This window comes from Rhineura floridana, chromosome 8 (assembly GCF_030035675.1).
Source record: "Rhineura floridana isolate rRhiFlo1 chromosome 8, rRhiFlo1.hap2, whole genome shotgun sequence".
Lineage (NCBI taxonomy): Eukaryota > Metazoa > Chordata > Lepidosauria > Squamata > Rhineuridae > Rhineura > Rhineura floridana.
The window spans coordinates 113,184,587-113,211,483 of NC_084487.1; the positions used below are offsets into that span (position 1 = coordinate 113,184,587).

Genomic DNA, 26,897 nt, shown 5'->3' on the forward strand with positions numbered 1-26,897 from the left:
CAGTGGCAGAGAGAGAGAGGGGGGGGATGACTGAAGGAGGAAGGGAAGAGTGATAGTGAAAGAGACAGAGAAAGAGGGGGGAATGTGGCAGGAAGAGAGAATGGGCAGCCGTCAGCTGTGGTTCATCCACTATTGGCTCCAGCCTCCAACTGACTTTTGCTGTGGATCAACAGCCTTTCATAGAAAACAGTTCCTTCTTTAGGTTCTTTCTTTAATAAAGAATAAGTATTCTCAAACTTTGCTAGAGTGATTGTCAAAGAACAATGAAAACTGCTTCAACTCACCCTCCCACCAGACACAGCTGTTTAGTAGCAAGATAGCATAATTTACTTTTCAACTAATTATTCTCATTGTAGTTCTGAGTGGTAAGGCAGTTGGTGGAAGCAGGAGGGTATAAATTCCTCACAGTATGTTTGGGGATGGACTTCCAGACCAAACCAATGTAGACAGAGGGCTATCCCACTGAGTGCAAAGGGTGCAAGGGCTGAAAGAAAGGGCAGAACCTTCACAGCAGCCAGAGGATCATGCCATGTAAGAAGAGTACAGAAAAGAGAGGCAGGAGCCACACAGGAGTTTGCACCTTGGAATGGATGAGTTAATAAAATAAGTTTTTGTCAGTGATTTGAGATATGTTTTGGACAGGTTAGATAATGGAACTGTGATAGTCCCCACTCATTATACAAGACAGTGAAATTAAAAGGTGCCAGACCAGGTGAAATGGGAACCAGCGCTCTCAAATAACCAAAAACAAAGCCTTAGACCTGCTGTAAGGTCTAAAGCAGGGATGGAGAAGCTGTGGCCTCCAGGTGTTGGACTTCAACGCCTGTCAGCATGGCCAATTGTCAGGGATAATAGGAGTTGGGAGTCCAGCATTTAGAGGGCAACAGGCTTCTCAACCTTCGTCAAAGTTATTGAATTTGATTGCTGGATACAACACCTGTGCACTCCCAATCCCATTTCCTAATATTCAGGAGGCTATGTGTAAAATAAATCCTTTTAGGATAGGTTCTGAATATTCTATAAGCAGCTTACAGTCAGGTAGTCAGGGCCTCTTTTTTAAACACCATCTCCACAATCCGCCTGGGACACCTTGGGGCCCATACTTCCTTGCCTGCCCATAATCATACCACTGAGCTGTCTTCTCAGGACTTTTGAGTAGTTTTCACTGGCCTATCCATTGATTTTGCCTAACTCTAAATGAATCCTGTGTAATCCCAACTGAATGATGGGTCTCAGAACCTCACTGAAAGAATTTCAGCAAGCCCAGGTCCTTACATGCCAGTATCATAGACAGAGCTTAAAAGTAATTCGTTACAAAAAAGAATTACTTGTAATTTATTACTTTTTTGAGGAACGAGTGGGTAATTTCTTTACATTTTTATTATAATGGAACGAGAAGTAATTTCATCACTTTTGAGGAGTAGTTGTAATGTTTCCAACATTATTTTGGGGTGTTATTAGGGGGGAACAGGGGAAGTCTTCTGCTCCTCTGATTTGTGGATGAAAATCATGTGCCTCAAACTGGGCTTCTGCACAGTGTCACTCTTCCCTCATGTTCTGTGGGTGTTTAGGAGGTGGAGAGCAAGACAGGGGTGGAGTGGAGAAAACAATTGTTTAAAAAATGAATGGTGGTAGAGGGAAATGGAGTGCAGGGAAAAAGGAACTGGAGGACATGGATGAAGGAGGAGAAGGAGGCAGCAGCAGAATGGAGGTAAAGAACTGTGGAGATGAGAGATGATGATGATGATGATGTGTGTGTTAATACTGTGTTTGCACGTGGCATGTGAAGTGGCCTCCGCCACCCTCCCTGGCTGCTTTGCTGCATTTGCAGTGTTCTAATTTTTTTGCACCCCAGGGGGAAATGTTTCCTTGGGTGGGTGTGCCTTAGTTGGTGGCAGGGCAGGGTCCGGGAGATGGTTGAGTGAGAGAGATGACGCTGGCTGGCTGAGTGTGTGTGTGAGTGTGTGTGTAGGGTTGCGCTTGGTTTGACATGCAAAGATCTGAGTAGTGGCCTCTGCCTCCCTCCCCACCTCCCTTACCAGTGGAAAGACCACCACTTCTATCTTATGGATAAAAAGAATTATTCTCCTACCTCTCTGTGTGTGTCTTATTATTATTATTATTATTATTATTAATAATAATAATAATAATATAGTGCATTTTCCACAAATACACATGTGCTCAAAGCAGTTCACACACAGTCCAAACACTGTAGCACATAAAAAGTACAATCACTACAACATTAAGAAAAAAATTGTATACATCAAAGTATAAATGAGCATAAAGCTCAACAAGAAAGCCAAAGCAAAAAATATTTAAAAACTAACCTCCAAGCTGATACAAAAATCTCTTCCATCCCCCGACCCCCATAGCTCAACCTAAAGGGTCAGAAAGTCTTCTGAAAGAAGCTGTGTTTGAAGGCTTCCAGGGCTGGAGAGTGTTTTAGGCTATTTAGGTGTGCAGCAGCCAATGCTAGCACCTTGTAAACATTCTAGGTTTTTTTCCCAAGTAACAACTGCAATTGTAGTGATTACCTTTGAGTAATTGTAAAGTAATCAATTCCTTTCAGACCAATTGTAATTGTAATGGTGATGTATTCCTTTTTGGGGCCATGTAACACTAATTGTAATTTATTCCTTTTTAAAAGTAATCTTCCAAGCTCTAATCATAGAAGCAGCTACCATATAGCCGTACCTTTATTAACACACAGGGAAACATTGAGGCTAAAAGGATGTTAAGTCAAGTGCCACGACAATAGGCTATCTTATGTTCTGAAGGACAGTGGTTCTTGACCAATAGGGCTAGTTGTCACTGTGATACAGCTATAACAGGGTAATGACCAGATAATTATGAACCCACTGAATGTAAATGAAATGGCTGAAAAGCCTTGGGCAACACATTTCATTTATGAAATGCAGGTAGCATTCGAGAGCTCTAGTCTAGAGCCTTCACTACCGCTGTCGGTTGAAAATTGTGAACTGTTAATCATGACAGCATTCCTCCCAAATGTTCTGCTCAAATAATGACAGTTTGGTGCAAAGGGAGGCAAAAGCTTTATTATGTACATAATTTACAATATACCATGAGAGTAGACTATTACAATTACTAAAACAAATTCAAAACAAATGCTTACTTAGATGATTAATGAGTGGGTTTGCAAATGTAAACAATTGCAAACATTACACTCAATGTGCATTAGAGAGGAAATCACTTAGAAGTGATGGATGCTTCAATAGGAAAAAGCAACATAGACTTGAGAGAATAAAAATGGAGAGTAGAACTCTAGGGGAAAGAGGATGGAAATCATTACCCTTCTGAATGACGGAAAAATCTCACAAGAATCCAAGCTCTTCCATTTGGATAGTCTCCACTGGTCACATTTTATGGCTTTTTTTTTTTGTGGGCAGTGTGGCTATAGTACACCTAGTGGGCACAATGTTACCATAAGCTTTTTGTTATTCTCCCAATATTGATACTGGGGAGAAACTAAAGTGGAGAGGAAACATGTATACACAAACTCCACAAACTCTTCCCTTACCTTCCCCTTGATATCATGTGATTTAGGGTGAGAATATATATTACATTAACAAACCATAGTTCTTCAAGTTTAGATATCACAGGGAATCATGGTTAATTTAAAACTGAAATTTTGATCTCTTCCTCTGGTGTTCAAAGGAAAGGAGAGGGGAGAAGAGAGTGCATAAGCACAAGTGCTTGTACAGGCTTGTTCATGTAACAGAAAATAATCATTTAATTTGGTAAGCTGACATTAAAGAGATCCAGTCCCATTTTTGAGCAGATTCTTTCTGTGTGTTCTTTAGAAAGTCACATGAGGCTCGTTGATGCTATAATGCATTTATTTTCATAAGACGAATATGCATATTGCTGAGCATTGGATTATGGCCAGGTGTATAAATAGAAGCTTCATCCCCTAATGAATAGAAAAAAGGCCAATGACAACATGAAACTACTTAAAATATTTTATCAAGGGGGGATATATCGGGCTCATCTCACTGCCACTCTTGTCACTTTGGGGACGTTAGTAAAATTAAAATGGCAGCAGGCATCTGCAACTTCAGCAGCTGGCAGGTACCCTTGGCCCATTACCCACCTATTTCAGGCAGTCACCTAAACACCGAGGCCCAAAAGTATGGTATGGGACAGTGCAGAGAAGAATAGTAGGTGACAGAAGACCGGAGCAGTGGGTAGAAGAATAGTGACCAATTTGCCCAAAAATATAAAAATAAACAAACAAAATAGGCTGGTATCGGTGGCAGGACCAAGGGGTGGTGGGCAAGATGCTGAGCGCAGTGGTGGTGGGTGGCTGGAAGGCACCTCATCCAGGGTCCCCTCAAATCTGGCAGTGCCTCTGATTTCCTTTTAAAGTGGTAATAGGATGATGTGGTAAACGAATTTTCACAAATCTAATATGATTTACATGATATAATATCTGTTATCTGTTTTTCATATTTAACAATTTGATAGGCTTGTTATGACTCCCTCCAGGCAGGGCATTAAACAAATAGATTTTTGTTACCGTTTTCCCCACTAAAGCAAACTTAGTATTTTTATGGCATTAACCAACCTAACTCATAAACAAAAAGGTAAGTTAACAGGACCTGAACAGACAAGATCCTGCCGTGACGTCTGGATAAGGTCAAACAATTAACTAAGCAACAAAGATTGCATGAGTCTACATTCTGAGATGTAACAGTAATAACATTTATCAAAAATTTTATATATATATATATTTGAAAACAATGGGTGCATGCATTTTACAGTTGGTACTTATACCAATAAATATTAGAGATTGGAAATGTTTAAATCTATGGTATAAACAGCACATTTCATTTTAATATGGGTTGTTCAGGAGAACATCCCTTTGGATTATGCCCAGTAATGTTCCAAGAACTACTATTAGTAGAAATAAATAAGCTGTGTGGTGAGAGGAAATTGGTCCAATCTAATTAGTTCAGAATCTGTTGGCTGTAATCTTAAACTCAATTACCTGGGAGTAAGTCTCATTGAACTCAATCTTACTTCAAAGTTGACATGTATAGAATTGCACTGCTGACACTGTAGTTCATCTTATTCATGACACATGCCTTTTTTCAACTATATAGTACTTACTCAATAAAGTAGACTTCTCCCTTCTCTGTGTAAGCCATTTCCCAATTGTCAGGCAATGGGCCCAATTCATCATTTTCTTCCAGTTTTGGTTGCTTTGATACATCCATATCCTCCTTTACCTCTTCAGGTTGGCTATATACGGGTGCAGGATAAGGCTGCGAGGAAGTTTCACCTGAGGCACCTGTACTCTTCTCTTCATGTTCACTTGATTCTGCACAAGAGAAGACATGTATGTCAAGACATATGTGTCATTCCTATGCTACAGATGTAGCAACTGTAGTAATGCAGTCAAAAAATCTGAGGGCTTCATTCTCAGTGAAAATATTAAATCTAGGCTGAAGCAGGAAAGAAACACAAAACAACAAAACACAGTGAATTAGAAGTTCAAATTCTGCCAGGCCTCCTCATTGTGGGAAGGAGCCAGTCAGCCATCTAAGAGAAGGGCAACATTCATATTTGGAATAAGGAACTAAAAGTCTAAAGTGCCTTGGTGCATATTTATTTTATTTTAAAAACATATTCCTTTTACTTTTCAAAAGAAATACAAGGGGGCAAACAATAAAAAATAACAATTATACAACAATTATACAACCTACAATCCAACCAACTCATAAATAAAATAGTATAAAAACCAACTCCTTACTACCTAAGCTATGGGTTCTGATGGAGACAATCCACAGTTTAACTGAAGAAAAGTTGGGAAAGTATATAGTTTTGGCTTCATAAAGATTTTTCTTCTCTTGCCTGGGTGCATCTAATGAAAGCTTTTTTAAAAAATGTAAAATTTGACTACAGATAACTTAAGTCAATATATTAAAGATAGGCAAAGGCTTCCATGATTAAAAAGGATTCCTTCGTGTAACCAGTGGCAACATTCTCGCATATTTGGGTGACCTACTTTCACAAATTAAACTGCTGCAAACCTGGGAAATAAAGACAGTACAAATCTGGCCTTCACATGACATTTTTTTAAATGGGAGGTTGGTAGTTGATGACTAACATTCACCCCAACAGGGAGGTGCTAGTTCAAATGCTTTTCACGCTGCTGGTTCACAATTTCGTTGTCCAATGCTTTATAAAATTATCCCCACAATCATTCCTTTGGATTGTATGCCATCTATAACAACAACAACAGGTAAGCATTAATATAGTACTTCTTATCAATGATCAAAGCACTTCTTATAAATTATTATGTCATCCTTACAGGACTCTTGTAAGGTAGGTCCATATTATTGCTATCATCCTCATATTGACAATAGGGACCTATTGAATTGAACCAGAGGCTTCCTCATTTGCAGCAATGCTACACCATTTCTAGTAATGATGAGTATGAGCATGGGTAAAGTCCTTGTGTGGTCTGTAGTTGTCAGGTGCTTTAAATTAGCTGTCCAGACATGGGAGGAAAACTATTTATGAAAAGTATGCTTGGGAGATAATGGAGCAGAGAAATGAGAAAGTAGTCTGAAGGTGCAGAGGTTAGCTGAAGATGCAGAGGTTAGCAGTATAGGTGAAGACAGACAGACATGCTAAGTGTGATGGAAATAGTTCTGATATCTGTCTGTGTACCTGCTCTTCATTTGTATTTATTTGTCTTGGTGTTTATCTTAAAGCCCACTCCGCTTACCTGCGCAAAGCCTGGGGAGTGGAGCATAGTTGTGGTTAAGGGGGCGAAGCCATTGGAAGTAAAATGATGTGCGCGACATACTGCACAGAGGGGGCAAAGCGATAAAGGCTTGTTTAAGCCAGTGCCGCCCCCTCTTCCTTCCTCTTGGCTCGTGATGCCCGTCCCACCCTCCCTCTTTGTATAGTGTGACCAGGGTCACTTCGGGGCTGAGTAGGAATTTTTATCCTGCCCACCCTCGTTGGCGGGCAGGTTTTTTGCCTACTTCACACTCTTTGGGAAGGAGAGAATTGGTTAGAGGGTGTTGCGATTATTAGGTTGTTTTGGCTAATTTGGCTATTCTGGCTTTAAAATTGATGCCCTACTGTTGGGCAAGTTTGGGGACACGGATACGGTAAGGTGCTGGAAGGGAAGTAGGTAACAACAGCTAGGTGGCCCCCTTAGGCACCTTTGGAGATGATTGGTGGTTCTGGAGGCCTGTCTCTCAGGGTTTTATGGCCCGAGGGCAGCATATGGGCTGCTTTTGGGGCCAACTTATCTCATCCACCCGAGGGTTCTATGGCCCCAGGGGGGTGACATGGGGAGGCCTCCCTACTCGCCTACAAGGTGTGGGTGGGGCAGGGGGTAAGCAAAAGGGGGCTTGCTCTTTGCCCCAGCAGGGGCTGGTCGCCCGAGAGCTGTAGGTCAAGCTACTTGCCTATAGTTAGTTCCCGCACTTAGGTTTCCCCTCTGCAGGTCGCTTTAAGGTTTTGTTATAATTTAATAAAGTGGCCCTTTGTTCAACCATAGCTGCTGTTGTCTGCGTATTATTTCACCCATCGACTGCAACTGGTTTTAATTGTCAGAAGTGTTTTTAGGTTTTACTGGTTCTGCTGTTTTTAAATGGTTAATGTAAATTGCTTTGGGTTACCTTGGTGAGAAGAATGACCAACGAATGTAAATAATAATAAATAAACAAAAAAGCAATAAATGGAGATTTTTACTCTCGTCTCTCCCTTTTCAGAACATCAAACAAAATTCCATCACAAGGAATCAAGAAACAGACATTAATATTATTTCTTCCAATTCTGTCCCAGCAGCAGGGCTGGATTATCCATTAGGCTTAGTAGGCTGAAGCCTAGGGGTCCGGAGCTCTTGGGGGCCTGTGGGGCACTGGCCTGAGGGTCCCTGGAGCTACAGGGGGCCCTCCATTCTCCTTCCGCCATCCGTGGAAGCATCAGCAGACCGCCATCCCCCCGCTTTACCTACCTTTCTGTTGTTTTTTGCAGTGCGCAGATTTGCCATCAATAAAGATGGCGGCCGAGGTTTCCTTAAGGGGCTGAAGCCTCTGCCACCATCTTGGCTGATGACATGCATGCGTGCTACACACGTGCATTGCTGCCATCAACAAAGATGGCAGCAGAGGCTTCAGCTCCTTAGGGAAACCTCGGCCGCCATCTTGATTGATGGCAAACCTGCATGCACCGCAAAAGACAACGGAAAGGAAGGTGAAGCATGGGGATAGGGGCCCCCAAACACCAATCAGCCTAGGGGCCCTCCTCAGCTTAATCCGGCCCTGCCCAGCAGTGGCACAAAGAAGAATTAATAAAATATTCCCTTTCGCTTCTGGCTAGTTTGGTTACTGCAAAACCATTTCATCTCGTGGAAGTGAAATTCCAGGCATTCTGTCATCTTGCCTTTTTTAACTTTAATAATCATTGTAAAGTAATGTGTGAGAAATGACTTGCTTGCTACTCCTCAGTGTATTTATAGAATCTTGGTTTTTACAGGTCATGGAACAAAGTAGTTTTTTTCCCCTTTTGCTAATAGATAACATTTTATTGAGATTTTCAGTAAATATAATGACAAACAAAGAAAACAACAACCAAAGTACAACAAACATGTCACTCTATGTAAATAAAAGAGAGGGTACCTTCAGCAACAGTTTTACACTAAAACAAAAGAAATACTAACAAATGAGTTAGTAAAATAAAAAAGCAGGACGTACATCCCACCAAAAGGAGGAGGAGGATAAAGGTGGCCTTGTGTCTGCTCCATCTTCAATAGCATAACATATCAAAGGGTACCATATTGGAGTGAATTTATAGGAAGAAGTCTCCCCCCAAGCTTTCTTTCGCTGTTGAGTTAGCTTTTCATCCAGGGCAAGTTGCCAGAGTCTAGTAAATCATTTTTTAATCTACAGATGTTCTGCTCCCTTCCAATTTTTGGCTATTTCAAGTCTCACTACAAACAGGAATATGGACAGGAGAGACATCTGAGTTTTAGGAATATCAGAATCCCCTTTAATAGAAAGGAGTGCTGAGCCAGATCTGGAGTAACTGTAGTTTTAAGAACTTTGCTAGGAACTTCAAAAACATCACACCAGAATTGTTTCGCTTTAGTACAATCTCATCATAAATGTAGGAAAGAACCATGGAGTGAGCATCCCCTCCAGCACAGAGGGGAGACCGAAGGATTGATAAAATTAAGTTTGACTGGGGCAAATCAATGTATTTAATCAATTAACCTACATTAAATCAATGTATAAATTTCAATGATTTTTCCTTAATAAGAGCTGAGGTGGCTTGAGAATGCGGACCTGCCATATATTGTCCCAGTCCTCCTCTACAGTCTCTTTCCTCAGATCTTTAGCCCAAGCTTTATGTGCTGAATTTTCCTTCCTATATTTAAATTCTAATAGTAGGCTATAAATCATAGAGATAACACCTTTCTGACTGGAAGATCCTGGTTTCCACAGAACTTCATACGATGCCAGAGACAGCGGTGAACCTTTGGTTCTGTAAATTGTGTTTATAAAGGAGGATACTTGTAAAATTCTATACCAGTTGATCCCTAAACCAGAGCCTCATTTTTCTAATTCAGAGATTTGTAAACGTCTTCCTCGATCAGACAAATCTTGCATTGTCAGCAATCGCCTCTGCCCCCAGCCTTCAAATTGTTTATATTTGTCGAGATAGTGAAATTTGGGATGATCTAAAAACAGAAGCGGAGGGGATGGCCAAGGCACTAGTTTGTGGACCCACTATGTCCAGACTTTCAGGGTGGCGTGTAAGTAGGGACGTATGGTTGAGGAAATAACACTTTTGGATAATGGTAAGAAGGAGAGTGATTGTAATGATGGTCATTTCATATCCAAAGTAATTTCCATTGAAATCCAGGGTGTACTTAGGTCAAAGTGGACCATCTGGATTAATTGCTTAATCTGTGATGCTTCATAATATAGCTACAAATTTGGCAAGCCAAAACTCCTCTTATCGCTTGAGCAATAGAGGACTGCTTTGCTTAAGCGTGAGCGTTTACTGTTGTTACAGTAAGAGTCAAGCATTTGCTGCCACTTTTATTTATTTATTATTTTATTTATATCCCGCCCTTTCTCCCAGCAGGAGCCCAGGACGGCACACAAAAGCTCTAAAAACACTTTAAAACATCATAAGAACAGACTTTAAAATACATTAAAACAAAACATCTTTAAAAACATTTGTTAAAAAGCTTTCAAGACATCTTTAAAAAAAAAACGGTTAAAAACATTAAAAAAACGGTTTAAAAACATATTAAAAAGGAATTCCAACACAGACACAGACTGGGATACTTCTGCAGAAGTGTCTCATCCTGGGACGTAAATGGGGAGAGTTTGGAAAAAAAAGAGGAATTTGGGCGGAATGGCCATTTTCACTGCAGCAACTCTGCCAAGCCAAGAGAGGGAGAGGTTTTTCCAAGAATAAAGTTCAGTTTTATTAACTGAACTTTATTAGAGGATCGAAGTTGTGTTTTATCAATGCTTTGGATCTTTGGTAATAGTAACACCTAGATATTTAAAACCACCAAAAACCAATGGGAGACCAAATACATCATGCAAGTGAGCCTGTGGTTGTGGAGGAAAATTAATGCAGAAAAATCTCCAACTTTCCATAATTGATTTCAGCCCTGCAGCTTCTTTAAAGTTAGCTAAGTGGAGCTGACGTCGTGGGAGTGCAGACTGATGTTCTTGTAAAAATAGAAGTACATTGTCTGCAAAGAGGTTAATAAGGTGTTTGTGGCCGTTAACCATTAAACCTCTAATACCAGGGTCTGCTCTGGGTTTGTTACCTTCTTTCTCCCCATCAGAAAACCAGGCCTGAGAGAACAACCACACAATCCAGACTACGGTGTGAGACTATCAGAGAGTAAGGCTGCTTTCACACTGCACTATATTCCATTAGTCTGACAATTCCTTACTTGGTAATTTGAACATTTTATTTGATTTTCCACATGACGGAAAAGCTAGATCCAGAAATCTAGTGGAATCTAGTGAACGTTTAGTGTACATTTCCATGATAAATTATTCTGGAAATAATCCATTTGCAAGCTTGGGAACCCAGAAAATTGTGGGAGTTTTGCGCTAGCTACAGCTGCTCACATGACAGGCATTCTGGTATGCAATGTATTCCTGCCCTTTAGGCATGCATCCATTTTTTTTTTGCCTGAGGAAAATTGTACCGGTATTCTGGCACAGACACAGATAGCAGCTTCCCTTTCCTCCTTTTCCCACCCCCCGTGTCCAAACACTAACTCATGCAGTGAATTATGGGGGATTACAGTGTGCATGTGTATTACGGGTGAGGGACGAAAACAAGGCATTGTTCATTGTAGCAGTGTGTGGTATATTGGCCGAAAAAGCCATGGTTCCTTAACGTAACAGGCACTGCAGTATGAAAGGAATTTGAGAAATTGGGACAGAACTGCTACCGTTTTCATCTGCAGAACTGATGCAATAAGCCCCATGTATGAAAGCAGTCTAAGTACACTACACAATAGTCCCATTACGGCAAATAATGGCTTCTAGTGACTCAAATGAGCAAGTGAAACCACGCAACACACATGAAGGCAGCCCCCTGCCAATAAATCAACTTATACCACAATCCTACAGAGATATTCAATGGGGCATAGTCCCAGGTTGGTGTGTGATACTGGGTGTCCTACCCCCAGTTGAAGATAGAGACACAGACACATGGATGTGCTTTTCTTTAGTACATTTCATGGAAAGTTTCGGTTCAGAGTGCTTCATGAATCAGCTTACAGGTTACACAGAATTCAGCATCATTACTAGGAATAACTAGGCATGACTACACTGCACTAAGGTGCTGTCACAGCAATTAGACACACCTCCTTAAGTATGTATGGGTGGGCCCCTACTTGCATGAGGAAAGTGTCACTGTTGGGAGTGTGTGCACATATGTGCATTCCTCTTCAGAGGGACAGTGGCAAATCTTTGGGCCTGCCGGTGCCACAGCCTACATGTCTGAGATGAGGGTGGCTGGACCACTTCATCCACATCCTCCTCAAAAGAGGGGCTGTGTGGTGGCAGTGGCGGCGGTGGCATGAGTGAGGAAGGGGGGGCAAAGGAAAGTTGGAGAGGCAACTTCCTGATCAGGCTGTGCCTCCACAATGGTAACTGGACCCACAGGAACAGAGTTGTCACTGTCAGCTATGCGGGAGCCTTCAAACTCAACGCGTCTGGTGGTGTATCACTAGAGTCATACCCCAAATCCAAGTATGTCTTCTCATCATCATCATCATCATCACTCCACATCCTTTCCACAGGACTCATGACACTGGGCAGAGCAATCTAACTTGCTGGAGGCCTGTGGGAGTGTAACCAGTGGAGGCAGAGCTGGCGGAAGGGGCTGCCAAATCCAGCTGCCACTCATGTTTCCTTCCACTACCTCTTTTTCCAGCCTACTGGCTGTCACGATGGAGGGCCATGGAAGGGGGCCAAATGGGACCTAGATATTGCATAAGTCCCCCCATCAGCCCCTCCGCCTACATGCCTCTGGGACATTTAATCAGGGCTTCTGCCAGCTTCTGCTCACTCGCCTTATGTCAGGCTGGGCTTCCTTGGAAGACCTCCGGCAGAGGAGAGTCTTAGTAGTCAGTTCAGCCAGAGGCCTGCCATATCCAACTCACCTTTGCCAAGGTAGAGACGTGGCTGAAAATGAACAATTAGGAGCACACAGGGTCTCTCCACCCCAGCTGTAAACCGTAAGCTGTGAGAAGGGTAACAGACTGACCAGGGGAAAAAAAACTGGCCTGCACCTGTGCTTTTAGCAACTTGATCTGCCAAATCTACAGGTGACCTTCACAGCATGGTGATACACATTAGTCATATCTGTATATTCAGCCACTGTACAGCTGTAGAAGCTGGTCAAAAAGATAGTACCTCTAGATACAAGGCATCCTTGGGCAACTGCCAGGGTCCAGTAGGCCCCACTGCTGTTGCCTTTTCTGGGTTTCCCATTAAAAAATGTCTAGTCTGGTCCTCTCAGCAGCACTGGATAGCTGGGGTTAGCTACCATATACATTTCCCACAATGCGGCTACTGTACCATCACTCCAGTTTTGCCTTTAGCCACAAAGGCAAGGAACTGAAAAATCTAGGTGTGAAACAAGGGGAAAAGCACTGACCTGGTGTTATTGCCATGTCATTTCCATTGACGACAGCCCTTTCTTCCTCCTCTTCCTCTGGAGGCTCTATTCCAGTCTTCTCCATATTGCTCACCGACTTATTTCTTTTGCGTTTGCCTTCTGCGCTGGGTGTTGCACCAGGGAGTAACTGGTCTGTTACATTTAACAGTAATGGGGTTGGCTCTGCTGGAGGCTTTGGAGTACCGTAGTAGTTGTCTAGGACAAAAGGAAAAGAGGGCAAAAAGACCAGAAATAGGGCTGGGTGAATTTGGCCACTTAATTTCCACATAGTTTTCAGCTTTGCCTCTCTCCTCAGACTCAGATATCCATAAAACGTCTGTGGGATGTTTTGGATATCTTTACTGAAAAATCAGTTGTGCAAACCATTATGCCTGATAGCAGAAGACTGGTACATGCATGTTAGTTAGTTCCTCGAGTTGTGGATGGGAATACACATTCAAATTGAGAGTGGAATGTGCATTCTACGAATGCTGTACTAGCAAGATATTTGCACTTATATGTACATTCCCCTGCTGGCCCTAGCCCCAGGCCAGCTTGTGTAAGTGCTTGCATACTTTATTTATTTATTTACGTGGAAATTTGTATTCTGCCTTTCTCTTATAAAAGTGCCCAAGATAGCTGACAAAACCCCCCAAGAAATGATTATTCCTTTACTAAGTGCAGCCTTCATGATCATAGTGCAAGCATGGGGAAATTCAAGAAATTGGAAGATGGGCTAATTAAAACTTGGGACTTTGCGCAAATGGTTAAACTGACCAGCGTCATTAGGATAAGACAGATTGGACAGTGTGACAACTTTATTGAAAAGTGGAGTCTCTTCATAGCCTATTGAATGAAAAAATGTATGACACAGCTAATTCTTACACATTCCTAGACAAAATATATTAATAATAAAAATCCATATGTTCTGTAGTGTAATGCAAAAATGCTAAAACATAACAGAAAAAACAAATAACAAATAAGTAGAACATAACATGGTTCTACCTCACTTTTTCAAAGTACTGAAAACCCTGCCTTCATCCAAACTAGTTAACAAACCATTGCACTAATACATGAGAGATGGCTAGGCAAGCATATAATCCATATTTAAGAAATCCAAAATGCTAGAAAGCTCCTAGGTGACTCTTAAACATGTGATTCCTGAAGACACATTCGCACATTCAGCTGCTTTCTGTAGCAGGTTCTCTATGTGAATCTATGACAACCCTGGATAGCTACAAAACATTCATGTCTACTTTCCAGTTGCACAGTGTATGATGCATAATTACTACAAGCACATAAACTATATATACAAGCCATAAAAAGTAGTGGTGAATGCATGTAATGCTCAGCCAGCTTACTGATCATACTGCAGAGAGGTAATTAAGAAATTTAACAACAGAGTTCTTGACATTGCAACAATATTATATAGAACAGATGTTTTTGTAATGGTGGTACATTAACAAAAGGTACTATGCCTAGTGGCTCTATAATTCAATATGATGGAATATTGTTTATTTTATTACTTATTTCACTCTTGATTTAACAAAGTGATTTAACAATATAAATATACATAACAATTTCAATTCCAATACAGATACAAACTGGGATAAAAATCTTCACTTAAAAGGCTTGTTGAAAAACGAACATAATAGAGATGACACCTGATTGATATGTAACAGGAGAGAGTCCAAAGTGTATGTGCCACCACACTAAAAGTCTGATTGCTTCATCAAATGGAGTGGGCCTTCTGATTAGATGGTCTCTTCAGGAGGCCCTCTTCTACAAATCAAAGAGATTGGTTGGGTACATAAGGGTATATAAGGGGTGAGATTTTATTTATTTATTTATTTCGTTCAATTTATATACCGCCCATAGCAAAATAGTTCTCAGGGCGGTGAACAAACAAGGGTAAAATACAGTACATCATAATGGTAAAAACAAAAACATACACAAGACACAAATAGAAAAACAAAACATCACAAACTAAAAACAAAATACATTTTAAAAGATTGAAAATTAAAAATTGAAATAGTTAAAACGCCTGGGAGCATAAAAAGGTCTTTACCTGGCACCGAAAAGATAGTAATGTAGGCGCCAGGCGTACCTCTTCGGGGAGGCTATTCCACAGCTCAGGGGCCACCACAGAAAAGGCCCTAGATCTAGTAACCACCCTCCGGGCTTCATGATGGGTTGGTACCCGGAGGAGGGCCTTAGATGCAGAATGAAGTGAATGGGTAGGTTCACAGCGAGAGAGGCGTTCCACAAGGTATTGCGGACCCGCGCTGTGTAAGGCTTTATAGGTCAAAACCAGCACCTTGAATCTTGCCCGGAAACAAATAGGTAGCCAGTGTAGCCGAGCTAGAACAGGAGTTATGTGCGAAGACCGACTGGTCCTCGTCAGTAGTCTAGCTGCCGCGTTCTGCACTAGCTGAAGCTTCCGGACTGTTTTCAAGGGCAGCCCTACGTAGAGTGCATTACAGTAATCCAATCTCGAAGTTACCAGAGCATGAACAACTGAGGCAAGTTCGTCACCATCCAGATAGGGGCGTAGTTGGGCTACCAGACGGAGATGGTAAAACGCATTCCGTGCCACCGAGGCCACTTGAGCCTCGAGAGACAAGGAAGGGTCAAAAAGAACCCCCAAACTACGAACCTGTTCTTTCAGGGGGAGTGTAACCCCATCCAGAACAGGATGAACATCCACCATCTGAGCAGGGAAGGCGTTCACCAACAGTGTCTCGGTCTTGTCTGGATTGAGTCTCAGTTTATTAGCTCTCATCCAGTCCATTATCGCGGTCAGGCAACGATTCAGCACGTCAACAGACTCACCTGAAGAAGATGAGAAGGAGAAATAGAGCTGCGTGTCATCAGCATATTGATGGCAACGCACTCCAAAACTGCTTATGACTGCACCCAGAGGCTTCATATAGATGTTAAAAAGCATGGGGGACAAAACTGAACCCTGAGGGACTCCACAATGGAGAGTCCAGGGCATCGAGTGATGTTCCCCAAGCACTACCTTCTGGCAACGATCCACGAAGTAGGAGCGGAACCACTGCCATGCAGTACCCCCAACTCCCAACTCCGCGAGTCTCCCCAGAAGGATACCATGGTCGATGGTATCAAACGCCGCTGAGAGATCAAGGAGAATCAACAGAGTCACATTCCCCCTGTCTCGCTCCCGACATAGGTCATCATACAGGGCGACCAAGGCTGTTTCGGTGCCAAAACCGGGCCTAAAACCGGATTGAAACGGATCTAGATAATCGGTTTCATCCAAGAGTGCCTGGAGCTGGCTGGCAACCACCCGCTCCAAAACCTTGCCCAAAAAAGGGACATTCGCCACCGGTCTATAGTTGTTCAAATTATCTGGGTCCAAGGAAGGTTTCTTTAAAAGAGGTATCACTACTGCCTCCTTGAGACTACTAGGGACTAATCCCTCTCTCAAGGAGGCATTAATCACTTCCTTGGCCCAGCCGGTGGTTCGAGCCCTGGTAGCTTTCACTAACCAAGATGGGCAAGGATCCAGAACAGATGTGGTCGCCCGAACCATTCCAAGCACCTTGTCCACTTCCTCGAGCTGCACCAGCTGAAACTCATCCAATAATGAAGGACAAGGCCGTGCTCCGGACACTTCGATGGAATCATCTGTCATAACATCGGAGTCCAAGTCCCTACGGATGCAAGCGATCTTATTCTGAAAGTGCCCAGCAATTTCATCGCAGCGGGCTTCAGATGTTTCTATAGTACCATGAGGGCCAGAGTGTAAAAGCCCACGCACAACTTTAAAAAGCTCTGCTGGGCGGCATAAAGATGACCTAATGGAGGCAGCAAAGTAAAGCTTTTTCGCTGTCCTAACCGCTTGTATATACAACTTATTGGTGGCACTTACCAAAGCATAATTGCATCCATTGGGAGTTCGCCTCCATCTGCACTCCAGCCTCCTCCTCTCTTGTTTCATCGCTCTCAGCTCCGGGGTATACCACGGAGCCGTATGAGCTCTACACCGGAGAGGGCGCTCGGGAGCGATCGTGTCAATAGCCCGGGTCATCTCCGTATTCCACAGTGCGACCAGGGCCTCGACAGGATCAGTCTTATCAGCCGGAAAATCTCCCAGAGCCGTCTGAAAACCAACAGGATCCATCATACTCCGGGAGCGGACCAACTTAACAGGTCCTCCACCTTTGCAGAGGGAAAGAGTTACTGTAAGTCTAAATCTCAGCAAGCGGTGATCTGTCCATGACAATGGGGTAGATGAAAAACACCCCACCACCAGATCACCATCTCCATGACCAGTGGCGAAGATCAAATCAAGAGTATGTCCCGATACATGCATTGGGCCAGTAGAAAATTGAGACAGCCCCATTGTTGTCATGGAGGCAATGAAGTCTTGAGCCGCCCCAGAAGATTATCTTTTAGGCATCCTGGACCCAAGCTGTACACCTTGGACTTAGCCAAGATGACAGCCTGTTTAAATTGTTCAGAAGCAATGTAATTTGATGTTGATATTGTTGCACTAGCTTGTTGCATTAGCTTGTTGCACTAGTTTTTGCTTTTTAAGATTTAAAAAAATTTTTTTTTAAAGATGTTTTCAATATATTTCATTTTAAAGATGTTTTAAATATGTTTTTAGTCTTTTGTCCCTTGGGCATCTTCTGGGGGTAAGGGCAGGATAGAAAACAAGCAAACAATAGTTTTGCACTAGCTGCAGCTTCTAGGCCAACCTCAGGGGCTACCCTACATACAGCATATTGCAGTAATCCAGTCTGGAGATTACTAGTGCATGGATGCAATGATAATGTTATCTCAGTCCAGAAACAGCCATTGTCCTGCCCGATCTTGAAGAACTCAGACATGGCTGTGGTTTTTTCTTTTATTGTAGTAAGAGATAGCTTCAATTCAGTGCGACTGCCCTTGGGCCTGGCCTGGAAGCTCAAGTTGGTGCAGGATGTGGTGGCCAGACTGCTGATGGGGGTACATAGCCGACAACATGAAACACCATTGTTAGAAACATTGGCACTGGTTGCCCATCTACTACCAAGCCAGGTTCAAACTCCTTGTATTAATTTACAAAGCCCTGAACAACTTAGGTCCAGATTACATTAGGGACTACCTGAACCTTTATATACCAGTTCTGTCACTGAGATCAACTGCAGGAGCATTGTTGGTCATACCCTGAGTTGGTGAGGCTCATTTGACATTGACATGAAAGTGAGCCTTTAGTGTCATGGACCAGTCCTGTGGAATGCTCTTCCGATAGAGATTCAGCAGGTGCCTTCTGTTTTAAACTTTGAGTGTTTGCTGAAAACCTTTCTATATTGCCAAGCTTATGCAGAAAATTAAGAAAACACCTTCTGTAATAATTAGCTGATGATCTGTGATTTTAAAATTTTATGTGGATTTTATTGTATAGTTATAATGGTTGCAAAATGCTTTGATTTTTAAATGAAATTGCAGTATACAAATATTATTTATAAATAAATGAATAAAAATATAGTAAATAAATTGATAAAATATCTTAGCATGACTGGCACAAAAAAATACTTTCTCACACCAGGAAAGGTCTTAAATTTGTATGGAATACAGGTGAAGAACAGCTCAAGTCTTTAGAAGTGCACTTCCCTGCTTATGGTATGTTCAAAACTAGTTATCTGTGGTGTATATTCATTGCTTCCTTCAAGTCCACTGCTTCCTTCAATAATATTTTTTCTTATTATATTTATATCCCACATTTATTCCATTACTGAACCTGAAGGGATTTGTAAGTGGTTCTCAGCAGGTCTCCCATCAAAACACTAACCAGACCCAAATCTGCTTAGCTTCAAGAAGGTGATGGGATCATGTGCCTTCATACTAGGGATGGGCTCCACTTGTTGGTGCCTGTTCAACTGCATTCCGTCGAACTGGCAGGCAGTTCCATTTCAGATTAGTTATTTTCCCTCTATCCTTTGCTTTTACTATTCTGATTTTCCCCTCCCCCAAAATAACAATATTGTAAAAAAAAATTCTCCTTTGCCCACCCAGCCAATCCCCCTCCTTCTCCTCCTGAATGATACTGTAACCTTTTCCCCAGCCCTGGGACAAAACCAGAGGTCACTTTAATGCAAAAAAAAAAAAGACACAATCTGGTCATTTTCATGTTAGCAAAGCAAAGACACAGGCTTGCCAGTTTAATGTTAGCAAAGCAAAACACAGGCTAGTCAGTTTCACATTAGCAAGACAAAGACAGGCTGAGAAAAGCAAAGACACAGGCTGCAAACCAAAGAATAGGTTGAGCAAAGCAATGGCACAGGCTGCAAAGTAAAGAGCTTGCTGAGTAAATCAAAGACTGAGGCTGCAAAGCAAAGATTCAGGCTTGTCACTGTGACAACAAAGCCACACATGCTGGTCAATTTCAGGTTAGTAGAGTAAGGACACAGACTTGTTAGTTCCAAGTCAGCAAAGCAAAGAGGCATGCTGGTCAGTTTCATATTAGCAAAGCAAAGTTGGTTTGTTTGTTTTTTAAATCCAGTGTCAGGAAATGCCGGGGAAACTCACAGCATTCAGGATTGTTCCGCAAAGATTCTGAACCTGTGGACTATCAGGAAGTCCAGTGCCAAGTTTTATTTTAGGGAAATACTTGCCCATCCCTACTTCAGACCATGTCCTGGATCCACAATTGCACCTGAAATTCTCCACACTATTCTCAGGAAAATAAATGGGGTGGGGGTGGGGCTGGAGCTGGAGCTGGGAAATATTCTCCAGGTTGGCTTAACTCTAATACACACATAACGAAGGAGTCCCCAGGGGTGAATTACCAATTGCTAGTTGCTTTGCTCTGCCACAACTAGTAGTGTGAAGAGACTGACTATCCCTTTGATCAGTCTGAGCTGAACTTTTATCTCTGTTCTTGCCCAATCTTCAAATAAATTATACTGAACCCACTGTTTCATATTAACATTTTGTTATGAACTGGATTAGTGTGGGGGATAACCCTCATAACAAAATATGCTGAATTGATAACAAGCCTATAATGCACAAGTTTTTGTTGCCTTGTACATCCTTTCTCCCATCTTTACACTTCATTTTCCACAGTTCTATAATTTCGACTGATTTTGTCTTGATTTTTCATAGCAACAAAAGATGGAGACCTTAGCACATCTAATACCCATCTCTAACTTTTTATTGTTGATTATTAACAGTTCCTCAATTCTAGGTACTCAGAGACCATTTACCAGAAGTGCTACACACACAATTTCCAAAAACTTGGTATCTTAAACGTACTTACTGAAATTGTAAGATAAGATTCCTCAGAACAAATGGCCTATAAATTGCATTCCAAACCTTTCAGAATGAATTAGTGGAGAATCAATAGTCATATTTGAAAATCTAGAGTCATATTTCCATTTTCTTTGACTGTTTGAAGCTGGAGCAACACAATTGGTGAAACACTTGTTTCAGTGAACAGTGTATTGACTATTTTTTCTTTTAAAGATTTTGGTTGATGAAATACAGATCATGCCCATTTTAAGATTAAAAGTAATGATTATCTCTGCTACTATTCCAAGTCCCAGGTTTCACTCTCTTAATCTTTAGCAAACATAACACAATTAAAAAAGTAGATGGATACATGGTTGTGAAACATAGCACACATTACATGGAAACACATCTACTCAGAAGTAAGTCCAAATAAGTTCAATGGCAGGTTAATTTGAAAGGAAGGAAGGAAGGAAGGAAGGAAGGAAGGAAGATGATCTAAAGCCAAGGGCAGTTGCTTATTTTTGCCTATTCCATTGCTATCTTCTCCTCAAAATGTATTTCAGAGCAATGGAAGTGGAGTTTCTCTCTCTTTACATTAGCTTTGGCCTTTTGGTTCTGAAGATCAATTTATTATTTTTCTTAGAAATGATTTTTTTAACTTCTCCAACTATACACTGTAACTGTCTCTTGAGGAGGTCCTTGAAGTCTCACTAGCCCATGCCTCTGAGCACAGGGCTCATCTGGGCCCAAAGGGTACACCACTTTCCTAGGTCCCCTCAAGATAGGCAGCCATTGGGATTGGGCTAGGGCAGGATGCTCACTACTATTCTACTGTGTCTCTCCCTCCCTTTCACGCACATGCATCTTGCTGTTGTGAATCTAAGAGTGCTCAATCTGAAAACCCAAACCACCATCTGTATGACTCTGTTTTAATCTTGGTTTTAGGAAATTTTACTGAATACCATTTTAATTGTTTTCAAGTGAACCACTTAGAATTTTTTTAATTATATTAAGGGGTACAATTTTGAAATAACGAATAAAGCATCAAGCTACTTAGCTGTGTGGATAGTGTCATTATATATATTCACTCACTAGGTGGCACTGGACCTAGTTGCAGGCAGGCAGAACTAGGAGCTTTCTCACCAGTTGCTGTTCTATTCCTGTTGGAGAGAGTCAATAAAAATTCTTGTTTAGCTTCCTGACAAATGTGTCTTCTAAGTCTTCCATGAAAAAAAGAGCAAATTGTGGGAAGACAGTCCTTCTTCATTAAAGCATGAATGGACCCATTGGCTATCAACTAATCCTGCCCTGTAGATAGTCAGGTGAGTGACTCGCCACCAGACTGCAAAAGAAAGTCAGGAGATTACAGACCTCCTTAAATAGACATGATCAACTGCTTCCCCACAATTAGCTATGTTGCCCAAGGCACCACAGCTGAAGAGTCTTCTGGTCTCCTCTCTGTAAGACTGGTGTGGGGAACTGTTAATCAGGAAAGAATGTAAAAGTAATTATGAAAGGAAACCCAAGCAAACAATCACAGTTTTTTCCCCTGGCACTTATGTGGTAACTATTTTATGAGGTGGTTGGCAGTGGGAGGGAGGGAAGGTTGGGGTGGCATAGAGATGTACAGAGCTATGCAGTGCTGCAAACTCTGTGCACTCTTTTGCTCTGACCCAGTTGACTTTTCCCACTGGGCAAGTCACTCATCCCTGCTGCATGAGGTGAAGTGTGATGATCATTTCAGTAGTTTGTAGTGGCCTCAATTGATGTCAAGGATTCTTGTTATTCCTTATTTATTTATTTACTATTACATTTATATCCCAACCTTCTTCCCAAAGGATCCCAGTGTGGGGTAGTGGTTAGAGTCTCAGCCTGGTACCTGAGAGATGAGAGTTCAAATCCAACTCTGGATTGGCCATAAAGCTCACTGGGTTACCTTTGGCCAGTCAGTGTCTCTCAGCCTAACCTACAGGGATGTTGTGAGGATAAAATCAGCAGGGGGAGAACCATGTTTGTATGTCACCTTTAGCTCCTTGGAAGAAAAGTGGGATACAAAATAAATAAATAAATAAATAAATAAAACATATTCCTTTTGTATGAGTTCTTGAGGGAAAGGGGGAGAGATGGAGAAGTGGACTGTTCCTAACTTATCCAACTTCTGGCTATAATCAATCAAGGGTAAACTGCAACACCAAGAATTATCACATTGAAATAATCACTTCTGTCCTCTTCAGATTTATTCCCTTCATTTTACAAGCTGACCATGCAACTTTAGAAATGTTAAGACTGAGCTGTTCAAACAAGTATGCCTCAAAATGCCTCAAGGTCCTTTGCAATATAAACTTGAAATCCTGCATAGCTGCATTCACGTTAAGCCAAGTTGAAGTCAGTGGGACCTGTGCATGCATGCATGAACAACCTTGTATAGGATTGCAGCCTCTGGGCACAGGCCATTTAAGATCTTTCCCTGTGTTGTTACCAGCAGACATAAAGTCCACAGAATGCAAGATTTCCCCCCAATGTTTTTTACCATAAGTAAATGCCATCATGAGTTACAAACTGCCAAGATAAATTACCAAAGTCCTGCTTAGTTTGGAGCATGTGTTATTCAAGGAATCTGAAAATGTTCTGTTTCAGAGGTTTCCTCAGTGTAACATAAAAGCAGAATTTTGTCGTGTTCCCCAAAGGTGCATTTCTTGCCATTTGTGAATTAGTGGAGATGCTGAGATACGTTACCCCTCAAAGCAAATGCCCTTTATTTTCTGGTAAGCATGCTTCAGTCCTTGTTAGCTACATCAGAAAGTGCAATTCTGATTATCTTTGTCAGCCTTGTCGCTAAATGTTTGGCAACAGCATTCAGTGCAGCTTAAGATCCAGAATTATTTTGCACCCTTGAACTCAAATTCAAGAAGATGTTATGCCTTTATCCAAGCACAGCATGGAGGGAAGCCCCACCCTGCCCTACTATAGGACAGAAGGGTGGGACTGAAATATTTTAAATAAACAAATAACTTTCTCCCCATCTCCCCATACATTGCAAGATGTATGCACATCACTATTGACAACTTTCATAAGCCTTCAGGCTTGGGTCTAAAACTGTTATCATAGCTCATTATTATTAACTTTCTTTGGGTGGGTTGTAGCTTGGATTGTGCTGACTCCAGATATCCCTTGACAACGTCAAGGCAGCCCTGTGGTTTGTTTATTTTAGCTGACATTTTCTTCAAACCTGCATGTAACTAGAGATGGGAGCTGCCTATAGTTGATCAGCAATCAGTTCTAATACTTCATAAAAAAAACTTCCTGATGCAAATTATCCTACCAGCCATACACTGAGATGTATGGAGGCACTCTTTCCCTGAACTCTATCTTATCAAATGGCAGATCACATTAGCCTGGTTAGCTGGAATACTCACCCTAAAGAAATTAGATATTGTGCACATTTCATCACTTTCAGAGCTCCATACAGAAATAGACAATGCTTCCAACAGTCTCCCAGACATGTATTAAGATACTGAAAGGGGAAGCAGGAAGTAAAGCCCAGATGATTGACCTCAATGGCCTGGTTCACATGTAACGGTGCACCAAATCATGGCCAAGCATGAAAGACCAACATACCAGTGCACAGGAAGTAATTTGTGGCTGCTTCACTGCTCCCCTGCTCCTGCCATGTTACCTGGAGCTAAGCCAAAGTTTGGCTTAGTGTGAACCTGGGCTCATTTATTTATTTATTTATTGCATTTATATACCCCCCCCCCCTAGCCAAAGCGCTCTGGGCAGTTTACAGCAATTAAAAAATTAAAAACAAATGTACAAATTTTAAAACACAAAAAACAATTTAAAAACACAATTTAAAAACACTTTAAAAACACATGCTAAAATGCCTGGGAGAAGAGGAAAGTCTTGACCTGGTGCCGAAAAGATAACAGTGTTGGCGCCAGGCACACCTCGTCAAGAAGATCATTCCATTATTTGGGGGCCACCACTGAGAAGGCCCTCTCCTTTGTTGCCAGCCTCCAAGCTTCCCTTGAAGTAGGCACTTGGAGGAGGGTCTTAGATGTTGAGCATAGTGTGCGGGTGGGTTCATGTCAGGAGAGGCGTTCCATCTGGTATTGTGGTCCTAAGTTGTGTAAGACTTTATAGGTTAAAACCAGCACCTTGAATCGAGCTGGGAAACATACAGGCAGCCAATGCAAGTGGGCCAGAATCAGTTTTATATGTTCGAACCTCATGGTTTTTCTTGCACCAAACAAAGTGTAAACTGTAACCAAGGTTTGTTCTTGACTTACCACTTGTTTGTTTGGGGGAGACAGACCATGCCCTCAGGTTCACATATTTTTATTATTTATTATTTATTCCCTGCTTTTCACCATGTCTCACAGAGGCTTACAACCCCCCCCCAAACAATATACAAAATATACAAAATTTAACACACAAATTAAAACATCAGTGAGTAAACCCTTCATGGTACAAAGGCCTCTTCAAATAAGATTGTTTTAGACTGGCATCTGAAACTATGTCTACTTGATCTCTAATGGGAGGGAATGACGGGAAATTTTGGGATTTGTTGGACCAGGGGTCCTAGATGAAATTGAAGACGCAGGCTTGCAGCAAAAAGTAGGCCTTTATTGTTACGTGTGTATGCATGGTCAGTCTCCCTGTGAGTGAGTGGACAGCTGCAACATGGCACTGCTTGCCTGGGTTTTTATACATTCCAGGACAAAGGCTTTAGCATTAACGAATCGGGAGGTTACACATCAGCATTACACAGGCATTGCATGAGCATTACATCAGCATTACATAGGCATTGTATAGGCACTGCATAGGCATTGTATTGGCATTGCATTATGTTCTAGTCAATTTGGCAATGTTCAGAACTTCACATACCAATACATTTTCGCCATGAGCTAAGCATTTCAGTTAAGGCAATCCTTTCTATGTCTTGGAGAATACAGTAGGGCCCCGCTTTTCAGCGCCCCACTGTTTGGCATTCCGCTAATACGGCAGTGCCAGCGGGTCGATCAGCTGTAGCACAGGGAGCTCCAGCCGCTGTGCTCCAGCTGACAGTGATCACTGTCAGATGGAGCGCGGCAGCTGGAATACAGTAGGGCCCCACTTTCTGGTGGTTTCCGCTTTTCGGCAGGGGCCTGGGAAGTAACCTGCCATATCAGTGGGGCCCTACTATACAGGAATGTTCAGTGTCTGTTCAGTGTTATCTTATAGAGTTCAAGCTGTACCATACATCTCAGCATAGTCAGAGAAGACAGCTCTGAAATGAAAAAGGTTCTGGCTGGCTACTAAACTATTAAAATGTTATAAACCTTTATAGCATGATAAAAGAATATATTTTGCTTATTGTTTGTATATTTAAAAAAAACCCATTAGGAATTCCATAGAATTGGGCTCACAGTACTGAAGACATGACTCCTTGTTGACATGAGCCGTACTTCTGGTTCATGGCAGACCACTAATAGCGTTCCCCCAGATTATCTCAGTGAATGACCTAAGGTGGGCCTTAAGATATCCTGGGGTGAAGTAGTTAAGGGCTTAGCTCCCAGTACCTCGGCAGCAGCAGGAGCAGGAAAGGAACAAAGTTTTCGTACTGTGGAACAGTCGAAGAGCGTACTTGTTCATTCATACAAACAACCCAAAGGAGCTTCTTTCAGAGTAGACATACATAGGATTGTGCTGTTAACATATTTTTGTTTAAGACCTTGTTACAAGAGGATGTGTACTAGCAGGGCCGGTTCTAAAGGGCAGCCAGGTGGGGCACAGGCCTGAGGGCCCCTGAAGCTACAGGGCCCCTTCCGTTCCCCTTCCACAAGCAGCGGAATGAGCCGTGGATCACAGGACAGGAGCTTCCGAGCCACTCCCCCATCCCCCTGCTTCACCTACCTTTCTCTCCGCTGTTTTTTGTGGCTGCGCGCACTGCACGCTACATGCGCACATTGCTGCCATCAACCAAGATGGCGGCAGAGGCTTCAGCCCCTTAGGGAAACCTCAGCCACCATCTTGATTGATGGTAACCCTGCATGCGCAGTGCGCGCAGCCGCACAAAACAGCGGAGAGAAAGGTAGGTGAAGCTGGGGGATGGCGGGCAGTTCGGAAGCTCCTGTTCTGCGATTCGTGGCTCATTCCACGGATCGCGGTAGGGGAGTGGAGGGGTCCAGGGCAGACTGGTACCCAAGGGCCCTGGCATGCCTGGGGCCAGCCCTGTGTACTAGATATATGTCTCATTTAGACTAAACAATACCAATCATTTAGTGTGTGGGTTAACACTTGCTATGCTTTCTGTTATGGATCTCAGCCAGAATCCAAAGAAAACTACTTTCCACATGCCATAGGGGTCTTCTGTTTCTTGAACTGCAGCCCATTGTCCGCAGATGGGACGCTGCTATCAAAAATCCTAGTGGTCAAGCTTTCAGGCATCCCCCTACCCCAAATATCTGTTTGGATCCTACTCA

The 26,897-nt window shown here is 42.3% G+C and overlaps 1 protein-coding gene across 24 annotated transcripts in view; it reads right to left on the minus strand.

The window, feature by feature from the left end:
- Positions 1–26,897, minus strand: part of MAGI2 (membrane associated guanylate kinase, WW and PDZ domain containing 2) — a 1,014,264-nt gene that overhangs the window by 364,997 nt on the left and 622,370 nt on the right. For all 24 annotated transcript variants that reach the window (XM_061582129.1, XM_061582109.1, XM_061582110.1 and 21 more), the window contains 2 exons: positions 13,192–13,407; positions 5,131–5,341 (listed from right to left, as the gene is read on the minus strand). In XM_061582129.1, the coding sequence (XP_061438113.1) occupies positions 5,131–5,341; positions 13,192–13,407 (427 nt within the window). The remainder of the gene's footprint in view (positions 1–5,130; positions 5,342–13,191; positions 13,408–26,897) is intronic.